Source organism: Rhea pennata, chromosome Z (assembly GCF_028389875.1).
Source record: "Rhea pennata isolate bPtePen1 chromosome Z, bPtePen1.pri, whole genome shotgun sequence".
Taxonomy (NCBI): Eukaryota; Metazoa; Chordata; class Aves; order Rheiformes; family Rheidae; genus Rhea; species Rhea pennata.
The window spans coordinates 42087719-42111827 of NC_084702.1; the positions used below are offsets into that span (position 1 = coordinate 42087719).

At 40.2% G+C, this 24109-nt stretch overlaps 1 protein-coding gene across 1 annotated transcript in view; it reads right to left on the reverse strand.

Annotated features, from left to right (window-relative positions):
• Positions 1-489: 489 nt before the first annotated feature.
• The window catches only part of CAMK4 (calcium/calmodulin dependent protein kinase IV), a 166291-nt gene continuing 142671 nt past the window's right edge, over positions 490-24109 (reverse strand). The window contains exons 7-12 of the mRNA XM_062600488.1: positions 21494-21584; positions 18806-18880; positions 12118-12193; positions 5835-5961; positions 3482-3634; positions 490-654 (exon numbers count right to left, since the gene is read on the reverse strand). Of these exons, the coding sequence (XP_062456472.1) occupies positions 490-654; positions 3482-3634; positions 5835-5961; positions 12118-12193; positions 18806-18880; positions 21494-21584 (687 nt within the window). The remainder of the gene's footprint in view (positions 655-3481; positions 3635-5834; positions 5962-12117; positions 12194-18805; positions 18881-21493; positions 21585-24109) is intronic.

Consider the following 24109-nt stretch of genomic DNA (forward strand, 5'->3'; position numbering starts at 1 on the left):
TTTTTAAATATTACAGATAAAAAGCATTATTTCACATATCAGTTTTAAAAGCATTGGCTTGATGTTTCCTTTCACTTCGTCTACTGCAGGACTATGATTCTGGAAGGAAGCAGTTCAGAGAAATGTCATGACATATACAGAAGACACCTACTTCTGTAAAATGAAATTAAATAAGATTTGTTTCAAATGCCACCTAGAAACACTGTATAGATGTATATGAAGTATATGCATTATGGTAGGTAGTTATTCATTCTCATGTTTTCACCTGTTGGTATTACTGCAAATAACACTGTTTCCATGACATGCCTTATGGAACAGTTTACTATTTTCATAAGCAGTCACATGCATTGAACGTAGAGTCACCAGCCTGTGCATTTGGCACCCCAAAGCAGAACCAGAGAGGCCAAGCTTACTAATCTCTCTTGCTGAATGACAAATTAGCTGGTGTATGAAATGATAGATCTCAGCTGAAACAAGGAAGCAAATGACCTAAGACATTTCTTCGGGAGCTGCTTCTGCTTCCTGAGTGGGTTTCTCTTCAGGCTGGCCGTCGTGGACGGGAGACGGGTTGCGGCTGGGCTTGTTGCTGTCATGAACGCTGTGACCACTTGCACTGCCAAGGCGAGTGGAGGCCACCACAGCTTTTACTGCAGCCTGAGAAAGAGAGGATCAAACAGATGTTCCTTAAAGGACACAGTCTGTCCTTTATTATAGTCTTAGCATCAGGCAGCTAGCGAAAGCTACTGTGTTTGGTCTTTGTGGTAATGTCACATTCAGACACTTGCATGGGCCCAGTCAGACTGAGAATGCCATCTGAAGTACTGTACGAAGATTTAAAAGCGCTTCTTTCCTAAGGTCTCATACTTGGCCAACACGAGCAGACTCTTTTTCCAGCTGCACATATGCCTATTTTATTTTTAAAAACTACCACAGCTCACCTCCATGTAAGTTAGATGGCAATGACAAAGTGCTCTTCCATCTCAATAATGTGATTATCACTGATCATTTCAGGGAAAATCATCAATTGTCTAATATTTACCAACATTTATCAATACTGCATATGTCAAGTATGACAAACTGGCAACTGCCTGGATATACACAGATGCTGAGGACTGGCTCTTGTATCACATAAAATGTCACAGAGGGAAGATGCTCATTAAGACAGTTAACTTAGCTCTTGCCTTGGAAAGTTTATTGTCTGAAAGAAAACATGGAGATGGGGAGAAGAAACACTAATCTCTGTGTATGACACAACCCTAGCTAGTGTTGACTGGGCCAACTTTTTGTGTAGGCATCACCAAAAGAGTAGGTCTGCAAAAGGAATGAGAATGAATATAGCAAGTTTTGTGGATGGCTTGGAGAGGAAACCACGCAAAAAAAAAGGTGCAAAGATGCTTATGAAAGAGACGACTATAGAAAAGTTGGTGTCAAAGAAGAATCAGCTAATATGGAATGTGAAGTCAAAATAAAAGGTGTAAGTCAAAGACAGTGGCAATAGTTTTGAAAGTGGGAGTCTTGGACCTGTTAAAGGAAAATCACATGCATGCATAACAATGGTGAGATGATTTGGGAAAACAGACTAGAAACAGAACAGGTCATTCAGTTACATTAGAATGGATAAAGATATATGCGATGCCCTTTAGTCTTGATAATCCTGTGGATGTATACGGAACAACTTTAATACAGTACATGATAGACCAAATCATGACTGACTGGATGTTTTGAGCTTTACAATTCTACACAAATATACTGTTAAACATAAAGGAAGAGCATTATGCTGGCCTCGTATGTTGAGCAAGAGAGGATATTATTCTAATATAACAACTAAAGCATGGATTCACTAGCTGATTTTCTGTTCTTATTTTTATGGGGAGGAATTAGCTACTTAAAAACTTACAGTTTTTTATTAACCATATATATGTGTGTGTGTATGTATATGTAAATACAAAACTATTAAGTACATACACAATAACTATTAACTCTAATTATTAACTAATAGAGATTTGCTCACTTACTCTGACAGAAAAGCAGTAAAGAAGTAAACATAAAAAAGCAACAGCATTTAAATTCAAAAATACAAATGGTTTAACTACATGAGTCTAAACAAAATAGACTTAAAAAATTTAGTTCGCAATTCGAAGATGGGGGAAAAACAGAGAATCAAAATCAAAACATGCAAAAAGGGAACACAGTCCTTTCTGACCTCCTGGAAGGAAATCTAACAGCTCCTACAGAAATAATGAATTTTATGACTCTGCTCATTCTCTGAAATCATTTTGATATAATGATGCTGCATGGCATCTTCAGTAAATACAAGGCAATTTCAGAAGTCTTTCTGAAGAGAACAACGTTAATAGACACACTTAATCAGTTCTGCATGGGCAAAGTGTCACTGTGAATTATATGTGCAGTGTCCAAGACTTCTGCAAATGACAAAACTGGTTTTTTTTGCCCCGTAGAGATTCTCTGTCCCTGTTTCCTAACATTATTGAAAAAGAGAGTAAAAATAAACAGCTAGGGGTCATTTATTACTTGAGAATTTGATTTTGCATGGGGTTGTACAGCTCCCAGACAAGATGTTTTTTACTCTTATTCTCCTGGACTACAAAGGCAGCTTCAATGCAGCTGTTGATAGTAAGCTCTGTGCAGAAGTAACCCTGAAGTCTCTTCTTGGCAGACATAAATCTTAAACGACTGAAGAAGGGATTATGGGGGAAGGAAGCTTCCTGCTGTCATGTCAGTTAGGAGCCCAACTGCCTGCCATTCACACCTAAATTTTTTTTCCTGCTACTGCTTATGGCAACTACATAGCTTAGACGGTAAAGGAGCAAATTGGTGACTCAAAATCTAATTCAGTTTTCATTGCAGGTCCCACTTGCACTCCTGCCACACAATGCTCAGTTTCCAGATAAGGAATGTAATTGTTCATTTGCTATCAGGGGTACTTGGAAATGCATGTTTTGCAGCTGTTATTCTCAACTCATACATTTTATGAAGTATCTGAAATGCTGACTCTAGATCATACAAAAGAATGGCTTAAGTTCCTGCTTTGTATCGACAGGCAAAGAAACTGTGGGTGGCTTACAGACCAAAACATGCAAGGGTAGATCTTCTCAATTTATGGACATATAATCTTATGAGGAAACTATTCAGAATTTTGTTAATTCTGTTCTGCATCCTAAGGATGCAGCAAGCAACACTAAACAGGATGGATGGACAGATAGATAGAAGGAAGGAAAGGATTTGGGAAAGCTGTGTTCATTCTCAGCAGTTTTGTCTGTGCAGTTTTCAGCCAACCTTACAAATGTTTATTTGTCTGTCTGCAGCAAATGACAAAATCAGCTTCAACATTTTCATTTCCATCAGTCATCTTAAATAAAAAAAACCTATATTGTTAGGGAATATTGTGCAAGGCTTCTGTAGGCTACTAACGTTGCTGTATTTTTTGTATCCAACACAGAGATTATGTTCAGAGACTTGCCTTAAGTTTACGCCGAGCATTGAATTCTTGAAGTTTCTTTTGTGCATTGTCCATATGTGCAAAGTTTGCTGCCTTCCCTGTGACCCATGGGTGCTGCAAAGCCTGCAGAGTGGTGAGACGTTTCTTTGGGTCCAAAACAATCAACTTCTTGACCTGCATCACAAGAGAAGAAATACAGAACACTTAAACTTACTCTCCAGTGACGTTTACCAAATTTTGCATTTTGGTGTTTTGGTCTTGGTTTGCTTGAGTTCAGTGAAAGATGCTCTGAGCAACTAGTAAGAATTTACATTCAGGTCTTTGTGTGTTTTGATTTTGGTATTTTTCAGTCCTCTGTAAATAACATTTGAGTAAAAAAGACACTACCAGGGGAGAGGGGAGAAAAAGAATCAAACAGTCACCACTACTGGAAAGAGTATTTACCAGTGCAACTGGGCCCTATCTATATAGACTACTGTATGTCTGAAGTGTCACCAAAACACTAATAAATTCTCAGAATGTCCCTGGTCAGGCAATGCTTTTAGCATCTATCTCACTTTTGGATTCAGTTAAGGTTTAAATGGATTAGAAAGCTTAAATTCTAGTCTATGCAATTGCTTTTTGCTTTGTGGACTTGTACCATACAATTGCTGCTAGACAGAGAAAAAAATAATGTTTCTTTCAGTCTCTGCATAATCTAGTGTACACATGAACTATAAAGTACTGTGTAAGTACTTCTTTCCTAGCCCACTCTGAAACTAGTGCCATCTACGCCATCACTTCTACCATTTTGATGAGGAAGCTGCAGCTCTCCAAGCACAACGGTAGGAAACGTTTGGAAATGCAGCACTACAGACATATCTCCGAGGTGGATCTGCAGCGGAGCGCTGGGTATGTAGGGGTGCCCAGCCAAGCTGCATTTCATGGGGGTTGCTGTACATTTGGACAAGTGAGGTTTTAAAAAAAAGGGTGAGGATGGTGTGAAGAAGTATAAGGTTGGTACTGAGCAGAGCACAGTTATGCTGCTCTCCTGACTATGCAGCCTCTGGGAGCTGGGTATAAATGATGGCACAGGTCTCCACCACTGTTCCATGGCCCAAATGCGAGGAGAGGACACGCTTCAGGACTGTCTAAAATTCCCCCCAGAAAGAGTCCCTTCAACTATTAAAGACAGACAGTGCCCTGAAGAGCATGCATGAGAGTTGGTATTGTGACGTGCAGTCGCTCCGCTGTGAGCGACTCCATCAAAGAGGCCTAAACAAATCACTGCAGCAAAACACCCCCATACTTCCCAAAGCACAAGTTTTGTCTTCAGAGCCACAGGCTTCATCATTATCTAGAACTTGCTATTAAGTCTTCAAAACTGAAACCCTGAGCTTTACTTTAGCAAAATGGTAGGGATCAGTCTTGATCAAAGCTCTCCTCATACAGGGAATATGCAGCTTTGCTGCAGACTGCTGCTTATCTGACTTTTGATGACACAAGGCACTAAATGATATTTTCTTGAGCTTAAAAAAACTTAAAATCTAATACAACAACAAAAAAATACTTCGAATTTCTACAGTGCCTTTCATTTGAGGCATCCTGAAATACTTTACAAACATTAATTAATGTAGTATTTTATGGGACAGTTTGTATAAGCAATATGGAACTGAGCAATTGTTTCTTCAATGTTAATGAAATAACTGAATTGCCCAAGTACTGTTGATAAAGTCAAACTCAGGTATATTCATCTTTGTAGATCAGTGTCTAATAGATCCAATTACTTCATCCAGTAATAAAAGACTATAGTGCAGACAGCATGCCAGTCCTTGCATTTTATTAATAGACCATACTTAATGGTAATGAGTCTTCCCTCACCTATTGAGAAAATGCTTACATAGACAGAAAGGTGCAGTCAGTAAGAAGTGGGAGCTTCACTCTTTATTGTCTTTTTTTAGTCTTCCTCTGAAGTTCAGATTGGAAAACTATTCAACATGTAGGGCTTGTTTCTATGTTTACTTGAAGGTGGACATGCCACAAAAAGGAATGATGAAACACCTCTGAGCTTGAAGCAAAGCAGGTATATTTGAACACTGTGACAACTGCCAACAAGCTGTGGCTTAAATCACAGGAAAGCCTGAACATCCACAGTTTTGAGTGTTCAGTACCTTCTAAAATTACAGCACTGGACTCCTGTGGGATTTTTTACAGCTGTATAATATACCCAGGTATAAGAAGAAAAAAAGCAGAGTCATACGAACAATTAACTAACTAATACCACCTTCCAAAGCAACACCCTCCCCGCCAAAATGCACAGTCTTTGTCAGTGGAAGAGATAATAACATAATATATATCAGCAAAGATACTATGCTCTCATTTTTGTTGTACTTACCAAATCCTTAGCATTCAGAGACACATCATCCCACCAGGGGGAAACAAAGTCATATTCACAGTTCAGGATCCTCTTAAACATGTACTGATCTCCCCTTTCATCATAGAATGGTTCAAAGCCACAAAGTCTGCAAGGATAAAAAAAAGTGAGAGAGAAGTTTATTGAAGATTAATTGGTTTCAGGCTGCAAGAAACAGTTCTCAGTAAGATCTTTCTCCACTTTATATCCTGTCCACTACTTTAGGGAACTGGATCTGGATGCATACCTGAACTTTGCACTCAACTCCTAGCTCTACGACAGAGCAAAACAAAATGTTGGCTATAAACATTCACAAGCACTAGGAAAAGCTGATCAAACTGTAAATTTTCTGTTGTCACACATCTCTAGTTAGAACTGTTTATAGAGGGACTTTACATAAGGGTAGCTAAGAAAAGTAAACCCAAAAGCTCCTTAAGCTTTTCAGCCTCTGAGTAGCTAAAAGCAGACATTCTGGGAAGAGTAGAGAAACAGTGATCTGTGGCTCAGGGACTTCTTGAACCAAAAATTACATGTTTGTATTTAATAGACTTCCACAGACCTATTTCCTCCTGATATTTTCTAAGTCTCTTTTTGAGTGAATACAAATCTCTAGCACCCACACTAGGCTGTGTCACGGTACTGCACAGCCCCACTGAGCACTGTGCAAGCAGCCACCTCCAGGGTTTTGCCTGGAACATGCCACTCAGTAGTTTTATTTGATGACCCCAGAGCTTTTTCTGGAGAAAACCAGCAAACAATTGACCTCCATTTACCTTCTACATGCCACAATATATTTCTAGTATATCTTTCATCTGCTGGTCTCAGGCTTAGACTCTTTAATCACTCCTCATTCTGAAGTCTGTGCTCATCCCTGCCCTCTTCTGTGAGTTTTTTCCAAATCTATGTGTCTTTCTGAAGTGAGTGCAAACACTATTCAGTGTGGGCACACCATGAAGTTGCATGTTAGCATAATGATGTTTTCTATTTTAGTCTCCATTTCTTTGCTAATAATTCCTATCACTAGATTCACTTTTTTTTTAGATTGTTTCTGAACATCAAGTTAAAATTTTCACAGAGTTATTATCAGAATCTCGAAATCTCATTCTCAAGGATCAAGACCAATCATTCACTTTTATGCTTGTTTTCCACCTTTTAGCTGGTGCTAAGGCACCAGTGGACATGGAAAATAATGAGAGGTTACATGCCTCTGTTAGGAGTTCAGTTATTTCACCCTTAAATTCATTTAGACTATGTGGGTTAAGGGGTTAATACTATTTCATCCTTTTGATCCATCATTCTGTGACCCACAAATCTTCTGATGCCTTCCATTATAGAAGTTTTCCACCCTAAAGGCAGTTAAAAAGCATGAATTTAATATTTCAGCTATGACCTTATCTTCTCTGAGTTCCATTTCACACCATGCTTGTCATTGGCTCCACAAACACTATAGCCAGCTTCTTCCTTCTGAAGTCTCTCTAAACAGAGCGTAAGAGCACTTCTGGGGGAAAAAAATTGTTCCAAATAACACCTTGCAAATTATCTGAATGAAGATTTAATTTACAAATTAGATATATTCCACAAATCTTTATGGGGAATGCAAATTCATGTAAATGATTTTCACTTATGTAATATCTTTCCTGTTGCTTTAATCATGTCTGCACGTATAATCAGATGTTTTAAAGTGATTTCCTATTTAAAGAATACATATTCTCTACTAAAAAAAAAAGGCTATCTGCTATCCTGTTTCAGGAAAATGCAATAGCCAACACAAGATGATGACAAGAAAACAACAGAGAACTACAAAGAAAGAGAAAAATACAATTCTGGTAAATGTAAGCTTGCAATTTAACATGTTCTTATTTTTTTTAAACCAATCATTGTGCTTGCTGTCCTGAGAGGGGGATAGTGTTCAAGGAATGAGTGCTTTTTTGCAATCACAGGGTACAGCCTGTGGGTGGAATGGCTGCACCAAGTTATACTGCTACAGAGAAAAGAGAAGTCCAGTGTTAGCATATCCATTTGCAAGACTGGCAGAAATAGGTTAAAATACAGGAATCCAATCTCCAAATACAGTGCCCAAATAGGTGGGAGATGGCCATGGTCACCTTGCTCTCCTCCCCTGCATCTGCCTGCTCCTCCTCCTGTCTTTTCTGAGCTTGTTTCAATTAGGCTCCGATCCCCAAGGAATACCTTTGCTGAGCAGGGCTGTCAGGCCACTAACTGCTTCAGCCAAAACTATCTTCTGGTTACTAGGTAACTGATTACATATAATGAGACTATGTTTAAGGCTTGTATTGACTGTGTTGGAAAACTTCATTTGTGTAAATGCTTTCAGCCAAGGTTTTTAGAGTAGCTCCTTTTCCACACGTTGCAGTTGCTGGCTGTGCCTTTCCATAGGCTTAAAACCGTAGTGCTTTGTGGGTGATTTCAAAATCACGACATGGGGTATCTTGTCATGGTTCTGCTGCTTCTTGATCCTTCTGTTCTTTATCCTCTGCGTTAACACTTCTTCCACATCAGAAATTAGCACAGCACCTAAAGCCAATCTTGAGCATTGCCTGGAATTTGAAAACCCATGGATCAAACACGTCCAACTTGCCCTCAGCCCTGATAGTTCCCTCCTGCAAGGTGTAGAGCTACGTGTGAGTCAGGAAACTACGTGGATTTTCCCTAGGGTCCTCTCCATCTTTTCCCTTCTCATATTAAAGCATCTGAAGACACATTACAGACAATAATCCCAGACACAGAATACAAGCTCAGCACTAGAAATTGTACCTGAGTTCAGGATCTTTCTTGTCCTTGCACTGAACACACAAGCCGTAAAATACAGGGTTTTCCTATTCGTTAGAGATCTGACAACTTGCTGCTTGTAACTACAAAGTGCTTAATCTGGGATAGAACCAAACGTTAACTCTCAGCACTGTATTTGCACCTATGAATTAGTTCCTTTAGTTACCATTTGAGCCACTGCAGCGATGGTTAGCTCTGCAATAAAATAGTACCCGTCACTGTAGTGTGGAAAAAAATGCAATTACACATAGAATATTCTGCATTCAGCCTCATTCTTTTGAAATCTCCTTGACTTCTTGTTGGTGTTTATAAACGTTGACGAAATCTCCATTTTGTCTGCTGCAGTGATAGGCTCAACTAAGTGATTTTCTACTTACTCTTAAAAATATTTTTATCATAACTCACTACTATCACCTATTGGAGTATTATAAACAATTTCTATGGATAAGAAAAATTTTCCATTTCAACAGACAGATTTTTGTCTATCTACAACCTTAGATCAACAAAAACTATAGGTGCTATTTTCAAATTAGGAATATTGTAACTTACTTAAACTATGGTAAAACCCAGCAGGCTGCTCTTTTCCTTTAAATCAGATTTATGCTGATTCATTTTAATTCAATTACATACTGAATAAAGAAAAATCAGTGTAAATAGGTTTAGAAATCAATTAGAAGTGACCAGACAGTGCTTTGTAATCTTCTAAGTAAGTTGGTAAAAAAAAAACACCTTTAATTAAATCCATTTTGACCAGAGGCAAGGCCTCTAGATTTGTTGACTACCACCTGCATCTCAAATGTGCAATAGTATTTCTAACCTGGAATACAAGAGGACTGCTTCTTTCTGCCAGTACAATTGTAAACATGATTTTCCTGGAATGATGACAATTTACATCAGTATGTCTTAATATAATTTGCATCAAGAATAACAATTGTGCTGTCAAAGTTTGCATTAAAGTTCTTAAATTAATGGGAAGTAAGCACTGTAATGGTGGTAAGATGTAGCTCTACACACACATACTCTGTAGCATGGCAGTTAACTCTTACATCTACTCTAATTTGGGGTACATTCAGCTACATATTTTAAGATTACATATGTACATTCCCTCTACTAAAATATGAGGCTGATATGCAATACTGCCCTTAAGGCTGCAGGATTAATGAAGCAGTTTCAGTACAGATGCCTTTCTGATTTTAATTCTAATCCATCAGATATGTTGACCTACAAAGCCTTAAACTCAATAAAAGAATTTTAAGTGTGCAGCATTATTAAAGCTAAATGGAAGAGATGGTTAAGTGGAATAGAGTAGGACCTTTTTTGCCTGGGTTATCCCTGTAGATCAAATGGATTTTGATGGGGATGGAGGAGGAGAATAGGAGGAGGAAGACTTAGAGGAGCACCTGTTTTGGCAACATGTCCAACCCAGGAAATTAGCTTGCATGTTTGTATTTATACTAATTTGGTAAGTGAACACGGCTTGGGGGGTGTTGGATGCATACCACAAATTCTAGGAAGAGATGTGTATAGCAAATACCACTCTATGTATTCAAATAGGAGCTTGCTCTATGTTTTCACTTGGAGCTTGCCTACACTTGAAAGCAAGTTCAGATTAAAGGTGGCTGTGAATTCCAAGTACTAGAGCTATCCCTCAATCATTCAATACTGAGGCAAACCCACGGCTCAGTCTAGACGTTCTTGTCAAAGGCATCCCTCCAATCTCACTGCCAGCCCTGCTGGCAAATTTGAAATCTGTCAACCTTGAGCCACTAGAATTGTTCTAAGAAACAATTAGGAATGTATTAATTTTGGCAAACTTTGGCATCCTCCTCGTAGCCTTGGATACAGTGGTGAAACAACTTTAGCCACTTGCTTGCCACAGCCTGACGTGGCCATCCTGTATCGGCGCAGGGTGATAGCTGAGCCAGTGCTAGAGGGTGCCTGTACAACCCTGGAAAAGTCACTTTGACCTGTTGATGACTAAACTCCATAAACTGAAATAAAAATGATGATACTAAAGTTGGCACTATCGGAATATAGGGTGTAAGTGCAGCCAGTATTTGAGATGTGATTCTCTACAGACTTGAGCCAGGCCTTGACATAAGGATTCACATTTGAAAAGGAGAAGATAACAAAATGCCAAAAAAAAGAAAAAGATGACAAAGATGCAAAGTGTGGCCTCCAAAGCTGATCGCTATTACACGCATGTGTTTTTTGACATATTATATAGGAATATTGTAACCTATTATTTATAGGGACATGAAAGGAGAGCTATGATCTTATTGGAAGCTTATGTACAGAACAAAGGATGCTTTCTAATATTGCTGATAAAATATTTTGCTTGTCAGAGTGTACATATATATCCTTAGCAGTACTTCTAATAGGAACTCAAGAAAATACAATTGTTTCTTACAAAGATATATGGAAACCAATTCTTTTATTACACATTGTAGTTGTTGGACACATTTAGTGAATCCCAGAGGGGAAAGAAAATGGGACTAAATATATTTGACTTTTGTATTTTTATGTATATGTGTAAAATCCTGTTTTCTTCCATAATAGGCATTCTGCAAGTACTGTATACAACTGTGTAAGTCAGCTTAACATCAGTGTTGCCAAGGGAATAACTGAAATTATTTGTTCTCCAATAAAGAGAAGTGTCAACAGAATGGATACAGAGTAATTCTCGCTTTGACAGATACCAAAATAATTGCAACCTTCGTCAATCAACTTAGAACCAGCCATACTACAGCCCGGACATAAGTGCCTACCCTTAGACACAACTGTTGGAACATTTTGGTCTACAACTTCAACTGTGTAAAATATGTATGAGCAGCATCACTTACAGCCCTTTGTCAAACGTATGTCTAGCTGTTTTGTGAAGCATGGAATGTTTCACCCTTAACATTCATCATTTAAGCCAGCAGACGTGTCAGGCCAGATCACCAGCGGCGTGCGGAGCTCTCCCTCTAGTGCTCTCGCTGCGACAGGCTGCGCCTGGGCTGCTGCACAGTTATGCAGGCAGCAAAGCGTCTGTAGGGCACCCTGATGATGCGTGGGAATTTCCAGAAGGGAGCATTCGTTTTCTGGTCTTAGCCAGAAAGCTCACGATGACTATGGTGACCTCAAAAATCTTAGTAGAGTTACAGTGTATCTTATAGCTTGTGTGAATGAGAGAAAAAAGGTATGATGCTTTCTGGTACTTGCACCCTTCTTTTTCTTCGAACAGCTTCACTGTTAATAGTACACACTAACAGCACGATTCTGCACAGACCTTGCTGTCATTGACTAACAAATGTTACAAATCTTTTCCCATGCTTCTCTAGCACTGGACTGACTTAAATAGCATTTGGAATATCACAATTCAAGTTCAGGATCTCTTTGTTTTCCAACAGCACAGCCCATAATGTCATAAAAACCTGAATGTGCTTACAAGTGATAAACCCGCGTACCGCTCCGTGGCACTGCCTGCACTTACAGGATGTAGGTGATAATCCCCAGCGACCACATGTCCACCTCGGGGCCATAGGCGCATCCTCGTAGGATTTCTGGTGCTGTAGGTGATAAAACCCTTGTTAGTAAGACAGAAGTTGAACGCAAATAAATAACAGTCACAAAAGTCAAGAATTTCAAATGTGTATGACTTAAACTCACTGCGCTTCTGTAACCATCTTTCAAAGACAGTCATGGCCAGCCCCTTTAAACCCTTAATTAGGCGGATGATTCCCATTCACTGAGTACAAAGCAACAGGAGCCAAGTCCAAGCACAGCCAGAAAAAAGTGAAAGGCAAAATTTCAAAGACACTTTTTATGTTCAAATGTCTGAAAGGAACCATAGAGAGCTTTGCTAGCACTGGAGCTGCAGTCTGACAAAAAAGGTGAGTGTTTTTTAAATTTTGATATTTGCTGTTTTGGCATTTTAGTTTTTTGGCTCCTTACTCGGTGCTTTTTGATATTTTAAGTATTTAATTCTGATGTCAAGGTTAATTAAGATTGTAAACATGTTTTATTCCTTTACCGCTGTTCTGACCAGATCCAGATTTTCTTTACTCTTTCCCCTTAGCCTACCCCTTCATCCCCCCAACTTTTATTTATTTATTTATTTATTTTTTAAAGCTTTAGTCCACAATGAGGAGATTTCAGTTTGGTTTGACTACTCATATTATATGCAAATAGAATATTTGGGCTATGATGGACTACAAGACAGACTGCTTCAAAAATAAAGCTTTTCTTTAACTTCCGATAAAGGAGTTCAGCCCTGAGGAAAGACAAGATTATTTCAGGCAATTGTTTTGGGGGTAGTGTAAAACAGATATAAAGGAAAGAGACTCTCTGGGGACTTTGGCCTTCTAATGGTAGAGTTAATCTTCGCCCTAGCAGCTTGACTGACACACCTCATGGAAAGCTGAGCTGACGGATATATTCTTCAGACAATGTAGGTATTTGCTAATGCTATCACCACAGAAAAAACATACAACTAATTTTGAAAAAAATAATTAAAAAGACACTGCTGAGCCACACTTTGATCTATCAACAGTCCTTCTTAAAAAACTCTGTATCAGTTTTATCAAACCTATGGGATGGTATCACGGCTCCTGAATCCATCAGCTCTACACTTCATGTGTGATGACTGCCACATTTCCTGGGCATGGCACACTTGCTTTGCCTACCTAGATCAATGCTGCAGCATGTATGGGTCCTTCCCAGGACGTCCAGACCCACTGTGCCTGCTATCAGCAGCTCATGGACTCTGATTTCCACCTGGGAGACAGGGACAGTAATATGCCATCCTTGCTGCCAGAACTTATCATGCGCATACCTGCACTGCAAGCTTCGCTCTGCAGAAATGTGTCCATATTCAACAGTCTGCCCACAGAGTCCCTCAGTCTTGCTGCACAGCTAAGTAAACCTGAACCATTTCTCTTTACTCTTCTGCTTCACAGTTTCATAGCTGTGAATCATGAGGCCAAGAGGATGGGGGGCTTCCCCAAGCCATATGCAACCTCACATCTCCCTGTCCCACCTGAAACTGTGGGTGCCCATGTGGACTGGTTCAGACTCCTGCCTTGCTCCTTTGCTATCAGCCTCAGGCTGACCTTCCACAGTGCTGCTAAGTGTCCCAAGGACTATGCTGGGATACTCTCGTGGAGCATGATTTAAAGTAGAATATATACTACTACCTAACCGCCTCCAGGCAGCTGGTTTAGACTTCTTCAACTTACTGGAAGAGTTTACCATGTCAGGAACATACCAAGCATTTTTACAAAATTTTTCTTGTGGTGAATGAATTTCACTAAAATACAGCTGCTAGTTGAGATGTTGGCTGTAAGAGAGTGATCATGAATCATATTCTGTATTGGCCTGTTTTTATGTGCTACGGTAAGCAATCACCTGTGCCCTCCTTAAGTTCATTCAAGGGAAGATGTTTTAGGCAAGTGAAATGCTTTGTGACCGTCTTCTTGCTTTCGATCCTCTGCATCCCTTTGCATATCCTAGGAACTGTAGACTGAAAAGGCCTTGATGCCAAACTATCCAGATGCTAGTGTTTTCTCTTTGCTCTGTCCTTTAGGGAGAAGCTGTCAAAAGCTGGATGGGCAAGATATAGGACTTGGCAGCCTGTGACTATCAATTATTCATAGCTTAATTTGGCATTTCAGCAGTGTTCCTCCTGTGTTTCATCTACTTCTGGAAAGTAATAGTTGAATATTTTCCAAACACCAGGAATGCTGGTTGGTCAATTAACTCAGTTGGTAAAGCAACGATTGCAGGTCCATATCAGTAGGCACAAAGTTCCTACTTTCTTTTTTCTCTCTTCTCAGCATAGACATTTAACCTCAACCCTCCCAGCCAAATCAATGCTACTTTGAGAACTCTATTATAGGAGTAAGCTTTAACCTACTTTTTACAATATACAAACATGAGAAGGAATAAACACTAACTACAATTTTATAGCATTCGTAGTATAACAGCCATGACAGAAGGCAGCAAGGACTTCAGTATTTAATACTTAAAGTACAATTTTATGAAACTGAAAAAACTAGCATAAGTTCTGTTTCAAGGCATATTTGACACCTGTGTATTCTTAATAAAGATGCCATACAAGCTAATGGCCATGACACCTGAATCACATTATCAGCTGTGCCTGAGCTAAGAGAGTAAATTTGCTGTTTTCACCAACATCATCTTCCCTTTGCTTCTACAGCAACAAAAGGAAGTTCAAAGTTTTACATCTGGGATAGACTATCCCCATGCAACAGGACAGAGTGTAGGCTGACTGCCTAGGGAGGTCTGGGGAAGTAACAAGTTGAATATGAGCCAGCAGTGTGTCCTTGGGGCAGAGGCAGTCAACCACATCGAGGGCAGTACTAGCAAGAATGCAGCAAGCAGTCCAGAGCAGTGGTCTTTCCCTCTATTCAGCACTTGTGAGAGCGCATCTAGAGTCCTGTGTCCACTTTGGGGCTCCCCAAAGTGCAAGAAAGACACTGACATACTGGAGCAAGTCCAGTGGAGGGCCATTAAGCTGCTGAGAACATATGAGGGCAGGCTGAGGGGAATGGGTTTGCTTGGAGAAGTTGAAGAGGAGGCCTAACTGCTGTTTACAGCTACCTGATGAGAAGGTACAGAGAAGAGAGCCAGACTACTGTCAGAGGTGCACACTGAAAGGAGACAAGACAATGGACACAAGTTGGAACATGGAAGTTCTGATTAAGTAAAATATTTGTTACCATGAGGGTGGGCAAATACTGGCATAAGGGCCCTGAGATCTCCACCCCTGGAGGTGTTCAGGACTCCAGTAGATGTGACCTGGAACAACCTGAACTGATCAGATCTGCTCTGAGAAGGCGGCTGGACTAGATGACCTTCAGGGGTCCCTCTCAATCTAAATTATTATATGATCCTATGGATGAGCACAGAAGGAATTACCTGCAATAGTGTTAAATATTTGTTCCTTCTCATCTTTTCTCACACACCCCTTCATCTGTTTATTCCCTTTAATATACATTTATATCAGCTCACAGATATAAAAATAGTTGCTTCAAAGAATTGGGATATATGCAGAAGTTTACAAGGCAGGTTTATTCCTGGCTTCTTTTCTTTGCAGGAGCAGAAGTTTCAGTTAAACGAATCCATGCTGCTGGCTAAACTACCTATTTCTTTTAGCAGGAACTCAGCCAGTACCGAATGCGACCCTTCCTGTGGACTCCCCATGCTGGCCTGGGAGAGAAAATGCTCTGTAAATCGCAGGTAATCCTATACTGCTGGCTTCTGGCCTGCTTGTTACCCGGCCCTCATCAACCAACTTTCAGAAGCCTACATTTAAGACCCTGCCAAGCCTGAACATGAGTAACAGTGACCTTTTGTCCTCTTTTAGGGTGAAACATGTTTAATGGACACACTCATGTATCTGATTCATTGCACAAGCAGTTGCACAGGTATTTAGACAATTTTCACTAAAATTCAACTGATTTTTCTTTTTCTACTCACTTCCTACTATGTAATCATTAAAAATCCCCAAAGCTCAGTGTTTAACCCTTCATTTCTATGTGATTGTCTTTAGCTTCCACATCACTCAGTTCAGTTGTATCCAAAACTATCCGAGATGCTTACCACCCAGCAAGCTACCACGTGCGGAAGCATGCCTCAGCTCGAACTAGCCTCTCGTACGAGCCCATTCAGGAGCAGGAGGTCAGCAAGAACAGCAGAAATAGGTTTCTCCATAAGATCACCTTGGTTGTGGGAGGGGAGCATCCACCATGAGAAGTGCATCCACCCCAGTGGACTTGCCTTGGAGTAATCAACATCATTGACATCCCAAGCTATTAGTTGGTTTACTGATATGAAAGTGCCTTGGCACAGCCCTAGAGCAGCGTGGGCACAAGCAGTTTGCCAAGGCGGTTGCAATCCTCTTTTGTCTAGGGCCCTTCTTCTTGCGCATGTTCTGGCACAGCAGGATCCATCTCTGACGCATTTTCTGGCCCCAGAAGTCCAGGCAAGCGTCTCATGCCCGTGTCTGGGAGGTGGCCACCCCTCTGCTGATAACAGAGCTGTGGCAATAATGCTGCACCAGGAGCACAGCAGGCAGCCTGGGATGCTCGCCTGCTCAGCTCCTCAGCCCTGCCTAGCTCCCCTGGTGCCGAGGGCAGTGTGAGCCATGGATGTCTCCTCAGGTACCTACGCTGCTCCTCAGACCACCTATTCACACACACACAGCTCGGCCACAGTATTCGAGGTGTCTTCCTTGAGTAGACAGGCAGAGTTAAGGCATCGGTGCAGTTCTGGTTTGCCCCAGAGAGCTATCCTCAATGAAATGCAACGCCACGCAGGGCATCTTCAGCCAGGCAAGGTCTCCTCGCAGCACGAACCGTGTCTGCTGTGGCTCCCATGGAAGATGTGCAGGCTGACAGGGCTTTTTCTCCCCAAAGAAATGGAGAAAAAAGACCACACTGCCAATTATTCACACTGTTATCAGTCTCATGTTTTTTTCAATTTGCTTATCAAGACATCATTCTCCCATATGACAGGGTGGGAACATATTTTTGCCTAAATGTGATTCTCTGTAAATCTGTTTTAATTTCAAGTATCCATGGTATTTCTTTTGTATTCAAATTAGATGCTATGCATTATTAACAACCACAACATTAGGATGTATGAATAGGTTGCGATTTATTTTTCAAAAAAAAAAAAAGAGTGTACTTTAATATGAAGTTGAAAGATAGATAAAGAAACATAAAGCAGTTGTGAGCAGTAGTAATATATGCTCTTATCAGTTTAGCTTGTATTACTGTAATCTTGTGATCTTTAATAGTTATGCTACAATAATTATGGCTTAAATGTACAGTCAGAATTATTAATTTACACCACCAAATCCAGAGGAATTGGTTGCTGATTTTCAAAGGATGCAGGATTTAGCATTTTGGAAATCTCCAAACCTGTTTTCTCTAATAAAAATAGCACTTAGGTGGGCTTTTCAGACTGAGGGAATGGCCTCCCCAAAGAGAAAGATATGACTGCACCTATATGTTCACATGCAAATAAATCAAAGGTAGATAGAGAACTGTTTCACCTATGGTAATGCATGTGCCATTTTGGGGGAAAAAAAAAAAAAAACAGAACCATACAGAACAGGATAACTGAGACAAGTCACAATTTATAAACTGTGTGCACATTTCCCATAATAAAATGAGGTTAAACTGTCCTTAATGGCCACCCATTGAAAAACATAAACCCAATGTAAACAAATATTTAATAACCTAATTTCTAAATTAGTCAAGGAATTAAAATTACTATCCTTATGTATGACACCATTTTGGCTAAACCCAAGAGGCCTATGTTTCCTCTGAAGTTATCCATAAAATCATGTTTGTTCAGGTACTGTGATTGCACAGGCAAATTAGTCAATTTGGCAAAGAACAGTTTAGGCTGAATCTCACTATCATAGTGGAACTGAAGCCAACCTACGATTTCATTCTAAATTTGTTTAGGAGAAAAACAGATTAATTAAATGTTCCAGAGCCGCTTTACTTCAGAGAGTAAAGGGACAAACAGATCTACTCCAGCCCCCCTTCTTGACAGGATCGGCCACAAAGTGCTCCTTGATATCATACTCATAATTCTCCACTAGGCAGGTCCAACTCCACAACTGAACAGAATGACCTGCTTAAGTCAAGATTTACACCTACATTTAAAGTTTATGTGGCTGAAGTTATGATCCTACTCTATGGAATAATTCAGCTTCCTCTGTGTTAAAAAGGTATCAGTTTAAGATAAATTCATTGTAATTAATATTCAGATGTTCATATTGAGTACCATCTCTATAAATTTTAGTGTTTTCCATGAAGCCTTACATAACCCACACTTCTGCTGATGCCTCTCCAATACTATTTTCAGAATTTCATGATTTTTATGACAGTTGGACTTACTTCCATGCAAGTGATGAACTTACAGTATTACATATGTTCTGATTATTAAACTTCAGCTCTTGAGAATATGAATTTAGAAAAATTTAATCCAGTGCCAATTCTGAATTTTAGTTCTTCACTTCTGCTTTTCAAAGGCTTTCTGAATATTAAACTTAGTAAAAAAAAAAAAAAATTTCATCACGGAAAGAAAAAAATGTAACATCAACATACTAAGTTCAGCATACTGTAAATAATCAAGTAACATACCACAGTACCCCGGAGTTCCACAAACTGTCTTCATGGTCACTTGGTCTTCCACAATCTTGGAAAGCCCAAAATCAGCTGTTGAGATTTTTTTAGAAATATTAATGTTTGTACTTCTTTGTAAAAGCATTTTTATTTACATTGTATATGTAATTAAATGAGCATTTATGCATTAAATGAACAGTACAGTCATTTCCAGACTTGAAGATGAATTTAAAAAATCCATCCATCCTGTCATCCAGAAGCAAAATTTGTCCACACAAATGAGTATCTCTGGCTCTTAAATGACCCAAATATTTTTAAAATGCAACTAGTTTCCAACCTGAAGAACACATACAGCCAATACTATGCAATGCCTAAGAGGATAAGAGTATATTTAGGATGTTAGATAGAACACCAAATAAAAGTGCAGAATATATATTTCATAAACCTTTGACCTGTGATGTTATCTGAAACTATGAGCTAAATTGAAAATTTCCTGGAATGTGATTTACTTTTCGTCACAGAAGGAATGATCCAGAAATTCATTTTAAGTATATATTCAGCTTTCACTTTGCGAGCACTCCAATAAAATCAACAGAACAACTTTTGTGTTTAAAAACCAAGCATCAGTGATTTCTTGGACAAGGGGCCGAGTTCCCAGTGCCCTGCAAGCTAAAATCTCAGCAGTATTTTGACACAGGCCTTTTGGAGGTGTCACGGTTGGGCCAGCAGAAGCCCTGATGATCCTGTTTGCAGTGCTTCCTCTGTGAACTGCTGTCCAGACAGCAAGAGCCTTCACGGTGTTACACCAGGCTCTTGCACAACTCATCTTTTGAGAGCCAGAAAAGCTGAAGCCTTGACCATTCATTCCATTTTCACTGAGAATAAACCCAGCTTCTTCAAATTTCAATTTAGGTGATGACAATCTGGCCTTAAAAAACACCTAATGAAAATGCTCCTGTTTTGTCAGCATGCATGTAAAAATGAATGCTTTTATTCGGGATCAGGGTAAAAGCAGGTTGCATTTTATTTGGAAAGGTATAGTTAGGGTTCACTTGTCCCTAACTGTTTATATATTGCTTATCTAAACCAAAATACACTTTACTTTTATAAACACAACCACTCATTGTAAATCAGAGCTCATTTTAAACAATGTAATAACTTTAGCCAGAAGATAAAGCAGCATAGCATTTTAGAAAAAAAGTAACACACTGCCTTAGGAAGTGCAAGATGCATGGGATCTATATCACAACGCACACCCCCGATACTGCTCAGTTTGTCACAGAGATTTGGAAATTCGGATTTCTTACTGCAAACTAGTCTACTTTCTATTTCGAAAAATTTTTGCAGCTTTTAAACCTCAGTGAGAGACAGACAGCTACATCTTCCCGTCTCCCCCGAGGGAGCCCGTGCGTACGGGGACAAACGCTTCAGGAGCCCTCAGCACGGCCACTGGACGGTCCGCTAACCTATTACATGTTAGCGCTGTTAGAACCCTTCCAGGAAAGGTGAGCACGCGGATAAAATGCAAATTAAGATACTATCACCCCTAAATGCCAGGCTTTCTGGAAATTCATTTTAATACGAAATTGCTGATATCTAGTTGCTGGAAATCTGGTTCTTGAAACGCATGATAAACACAGGCCTGACAGACAAGGCAATGCTTTCACTCCTAACACGCTTCCCGTAAGGGAGCATAAGGTGGTTATTTCCAAATCGATTACGTCTTGGGTACCTCTGCACACCTGGAATATTACTCACTGGGAAACCTCATATGGAAGAGGTCTGTTTCTTTAAGAGGAAATGAGCAGAAGGTTCAGGATTTTTTTTTCCCTTTGGGACGTACAAATCAACCCTTTTCCAGGTTAACACATGTGAAATGCCTCAGCCCACGCAGCTCACCAGTTGGGGTGCCACTGCTCCCAGTTTCCTCGTGCTGCGGCCCTGCAGCACCATGAGCAGCAGGTTACCCACAACGGCCCCGAGGCTGGAGGGCGGTGGCTGGCGGCCATCGGGCGAGGGGCATCGCCCCGGCGCTCGCTCCTCCACAAGCCAAGGGATTCACAAAGCACCCGTCTGCGCCAGCAAGAACGGGAAGCACCTGGCATTTTTGGAGATCAGGCCCTGAGCAAGTGGCTGTCCTTCGTGATGGGACTGGCTGGGCATATTCCCAGGTCAGGACAGCCTGACTGCACCATCTCTCTCTCCTCACCCGTCCTTGTGACGCTGACTGTGTCTCAAGGATGTTCCCTCCTCTCTTTTAAGGACTACTTCTTATCCTTCAAATCTCCTTTCAAAACTGAGGTCAGCCTTCCTTAGTTTGCCTTCTTCTGCCTATCTGCCCATTTTCACTTTCATACCAATAAATCTCTCACTTTTAGTATGTTAGTTTTAACAGGAAAGGGACACAGAAGAGATGTATGCAGCTGTAAGCCAATCTCATGATACTCCTTGTTCCTCCTGCGTTGTTCATTCTTTGCCATAATCTGTACAATTTTGGCTGCCATAATCTGCATGATTTTGGCTGTAAATTCCTCAGGGCAGGAATTTAGTTTTGCATTTGTCTTCAAAACACCATGAAGAACTCTAGCTGAACAAGTAACATGCCTATTCATCTGAGTATCAGTGCTAGCATAGAATAAAATGAGGTGTGAAATATACACTAGTGATACAAAAGAATATATTTAGCATATATTTAGTTCAGCTCACCAATTTTTAATGGTGCATCTGGTGCTGGTGTTGCATAGAGCAGATTCTCTGGCTTCAAGTCACGATGCACAATCCCATTTGCATGCAGGTACTAGAAAGAGAGAAAGTAAAACATTTAAGTGAGTACTAGATATGTTATGGCCCAGCATGAGTTAACGTCTTCCTAATAAGCTATAGCAGCAGTTTGCTGACTGCTACCTTTGTGACACTGAGTCACTCAACTAATGCTCTGTAGCTTTTTTCTGCAAACCTGCTCTGCATGAGATCCTTAGGTGCATATTTGAAGTGAATACGAAACTGAAAATTGGGAGGGCAAAGATAGCCCAAGCGAGAAGAAAAACATCTCAGAGAAAATTATTGATTCTTTTAACACAACAGCAGCTTCTAGGAAGCAATCTAAGAGATGCTCCTACAGTCTCAAATTTCCAACTGTCTTGCTGAAGAGCCTGCAGTACACATGAATTTACTGATCACTGAATTACTTTAAAAATGCTGTTCCTGTCTTGCACAAACAGAAAACAAAATTTCTGGGATCTAGAGTTGCCTTCTACATTGCTAGAAAAGGAGAGAGAGAAAAAAAATACACTGATTGCCAAAAAGTAGAAAGCAGGGAAACAAATCCAGTATTTCTTGCTGATAAAATCTTCAGCAGAAGTCTCTGAAGCCTTGGAAAAAAAAGATGCACAAGAGTAGGAGCAGAGTATCTTATTGGAATGTGTCTTGGTGACACATATTTTAGTGCAATATCTCTCAGCCATGTTTTCACAATTAAAAAAACCTGTATGAACTATTATCCAGTAAATAACACATTAGAGCATACCAGTCAGGAAAGCAACGCTACAGTGTACACTTGAATTAGCATCTGAGATGAATTCTTGACTGTGCATCTTATACTGGGATTTTAGTTTGTGTAAGTGGCTAGCCATTAGACAACATGTAATAAGAATACATACCTTTTCCCTTAGGCATTGTTTTACTGGCATCCAGTGCTCTTTTAAGTGTCTCTTACAGTGCAATACACATATTTTTTGGCTTTCTAAAGTGGCAGCATTTATCATGACATTGCTTGAGGAGATCAGCCAAAGACTCATCTACTTTACACCACAATAAAATTTAAGAGCTTGTCCCAGCTGTGTGCTCTACGATGAGATAGCTAATTAGTTATCCAGTATAAAAATGGACAACACTTTATGGAGAGGCTAATGGATTGCTCTCTCCTACATCATTTAATGTGGCCACATCTGCGTGTCTGCACTGAACGAGGCTGTGTCTACCTTGGATAAAAATACATCTTTATCTGTCAGTGAAGGCAAAACTGCTCCCACAGCATAGCTCAGATGTGTTTGACATGCAGAGGCAATAGCAGCACACAGCGAGCGTGCCAAAAGCAATCAAGTTGGAGTGGACAGGAAGAGGTTTCTGACCTGATCTGTGTTCATGTGCTAAAAATCAGTTTAGCTGTCTCTGTAGGCGTGAGAAGGAACAGATATTTCCTGATCAGCCAGTGGAAAGCAGACACTTTTGATTCATTTGTATGAAATATCATAGAGCACATTTATGCAGAGAAATGTTCCAGCTAAATTTGCAGGAAGTCTTTCAGCAGTTTTTTCCACATGCCCGTATTACAACATTTTATGGTGCAGGGCTGAAAACATTAAAACTTTCCTCTTTCCTCAGAAGTGCATTTTTGTGGGAGGGAAATCTGGGAAAAACTGTTCAACTCTTTAAGCTGAGAACCCAGCATGGTTCACAGGACTCCTTCTTACATATACACAAGAATCATAACTGACGGTGCATGGTAATCATGCTCGTGTCTCATGACTGACTGACTTCTTCACAGAATTATATTAAGTTTGCAGGATGACCTCTGTTTTATTACATACCAAAGAGTCCAGGTAGCATAAAATCTCCCTTCTCTATCCAGCACAGGATTTGCAGAAGACATGCACAACTCAGGTGCCCCATAAATGTCTAGAAGAGCCCATCAAAGACACACATTTTCAGTGTTGCCTGAACTCCTCTCCCTCAAAACTGAATCCATGTCTTTCAAAGCTTGCCACTGCATTACCCTCAGCTTATTCCATGTCCCCGCATCCCAATATCCACAGCCCCCCTTCTTCCCTCCACCATACCTAGCCCCTCTGCATCCTGTCTCCTCCTAGCCCAGCCCAGCCCATCTCTCCTACTCATCCACTGTGGATACCTCCCCCACGCTGACTTTTCGCTACGCCAGAACTAAAGCATATGTTTGAGGCTGCTGGAAGCTGCCAAGTCACATTTTTAACAAGCCTGCTGCTGGCATTTTATATCTTCGAGACCCACCTTCTGCTGAATTTTGTTGAAGCTGGCCAATAGAGTCAATAATTATATTGTGGACTAACAGACATACACAAGGACAGAGAGCACGATTACACGTATCTGGCTAGATGAAAGTAGAAAAAAAATAAAGTATTATTTTCACCGACACAAAAATTCTGCTTTTCATCAGTGCAGAAGGGCCAGTTTAGTGTCCTACACCCCCAGCCTTGCAAGGAGGAAGACCTATGTCTTTACTTCTACAAAACGTGCCTGCTTCCCAGCAGCTTTGTTACTGAAGAACTCCAGCACGTGCAGCTA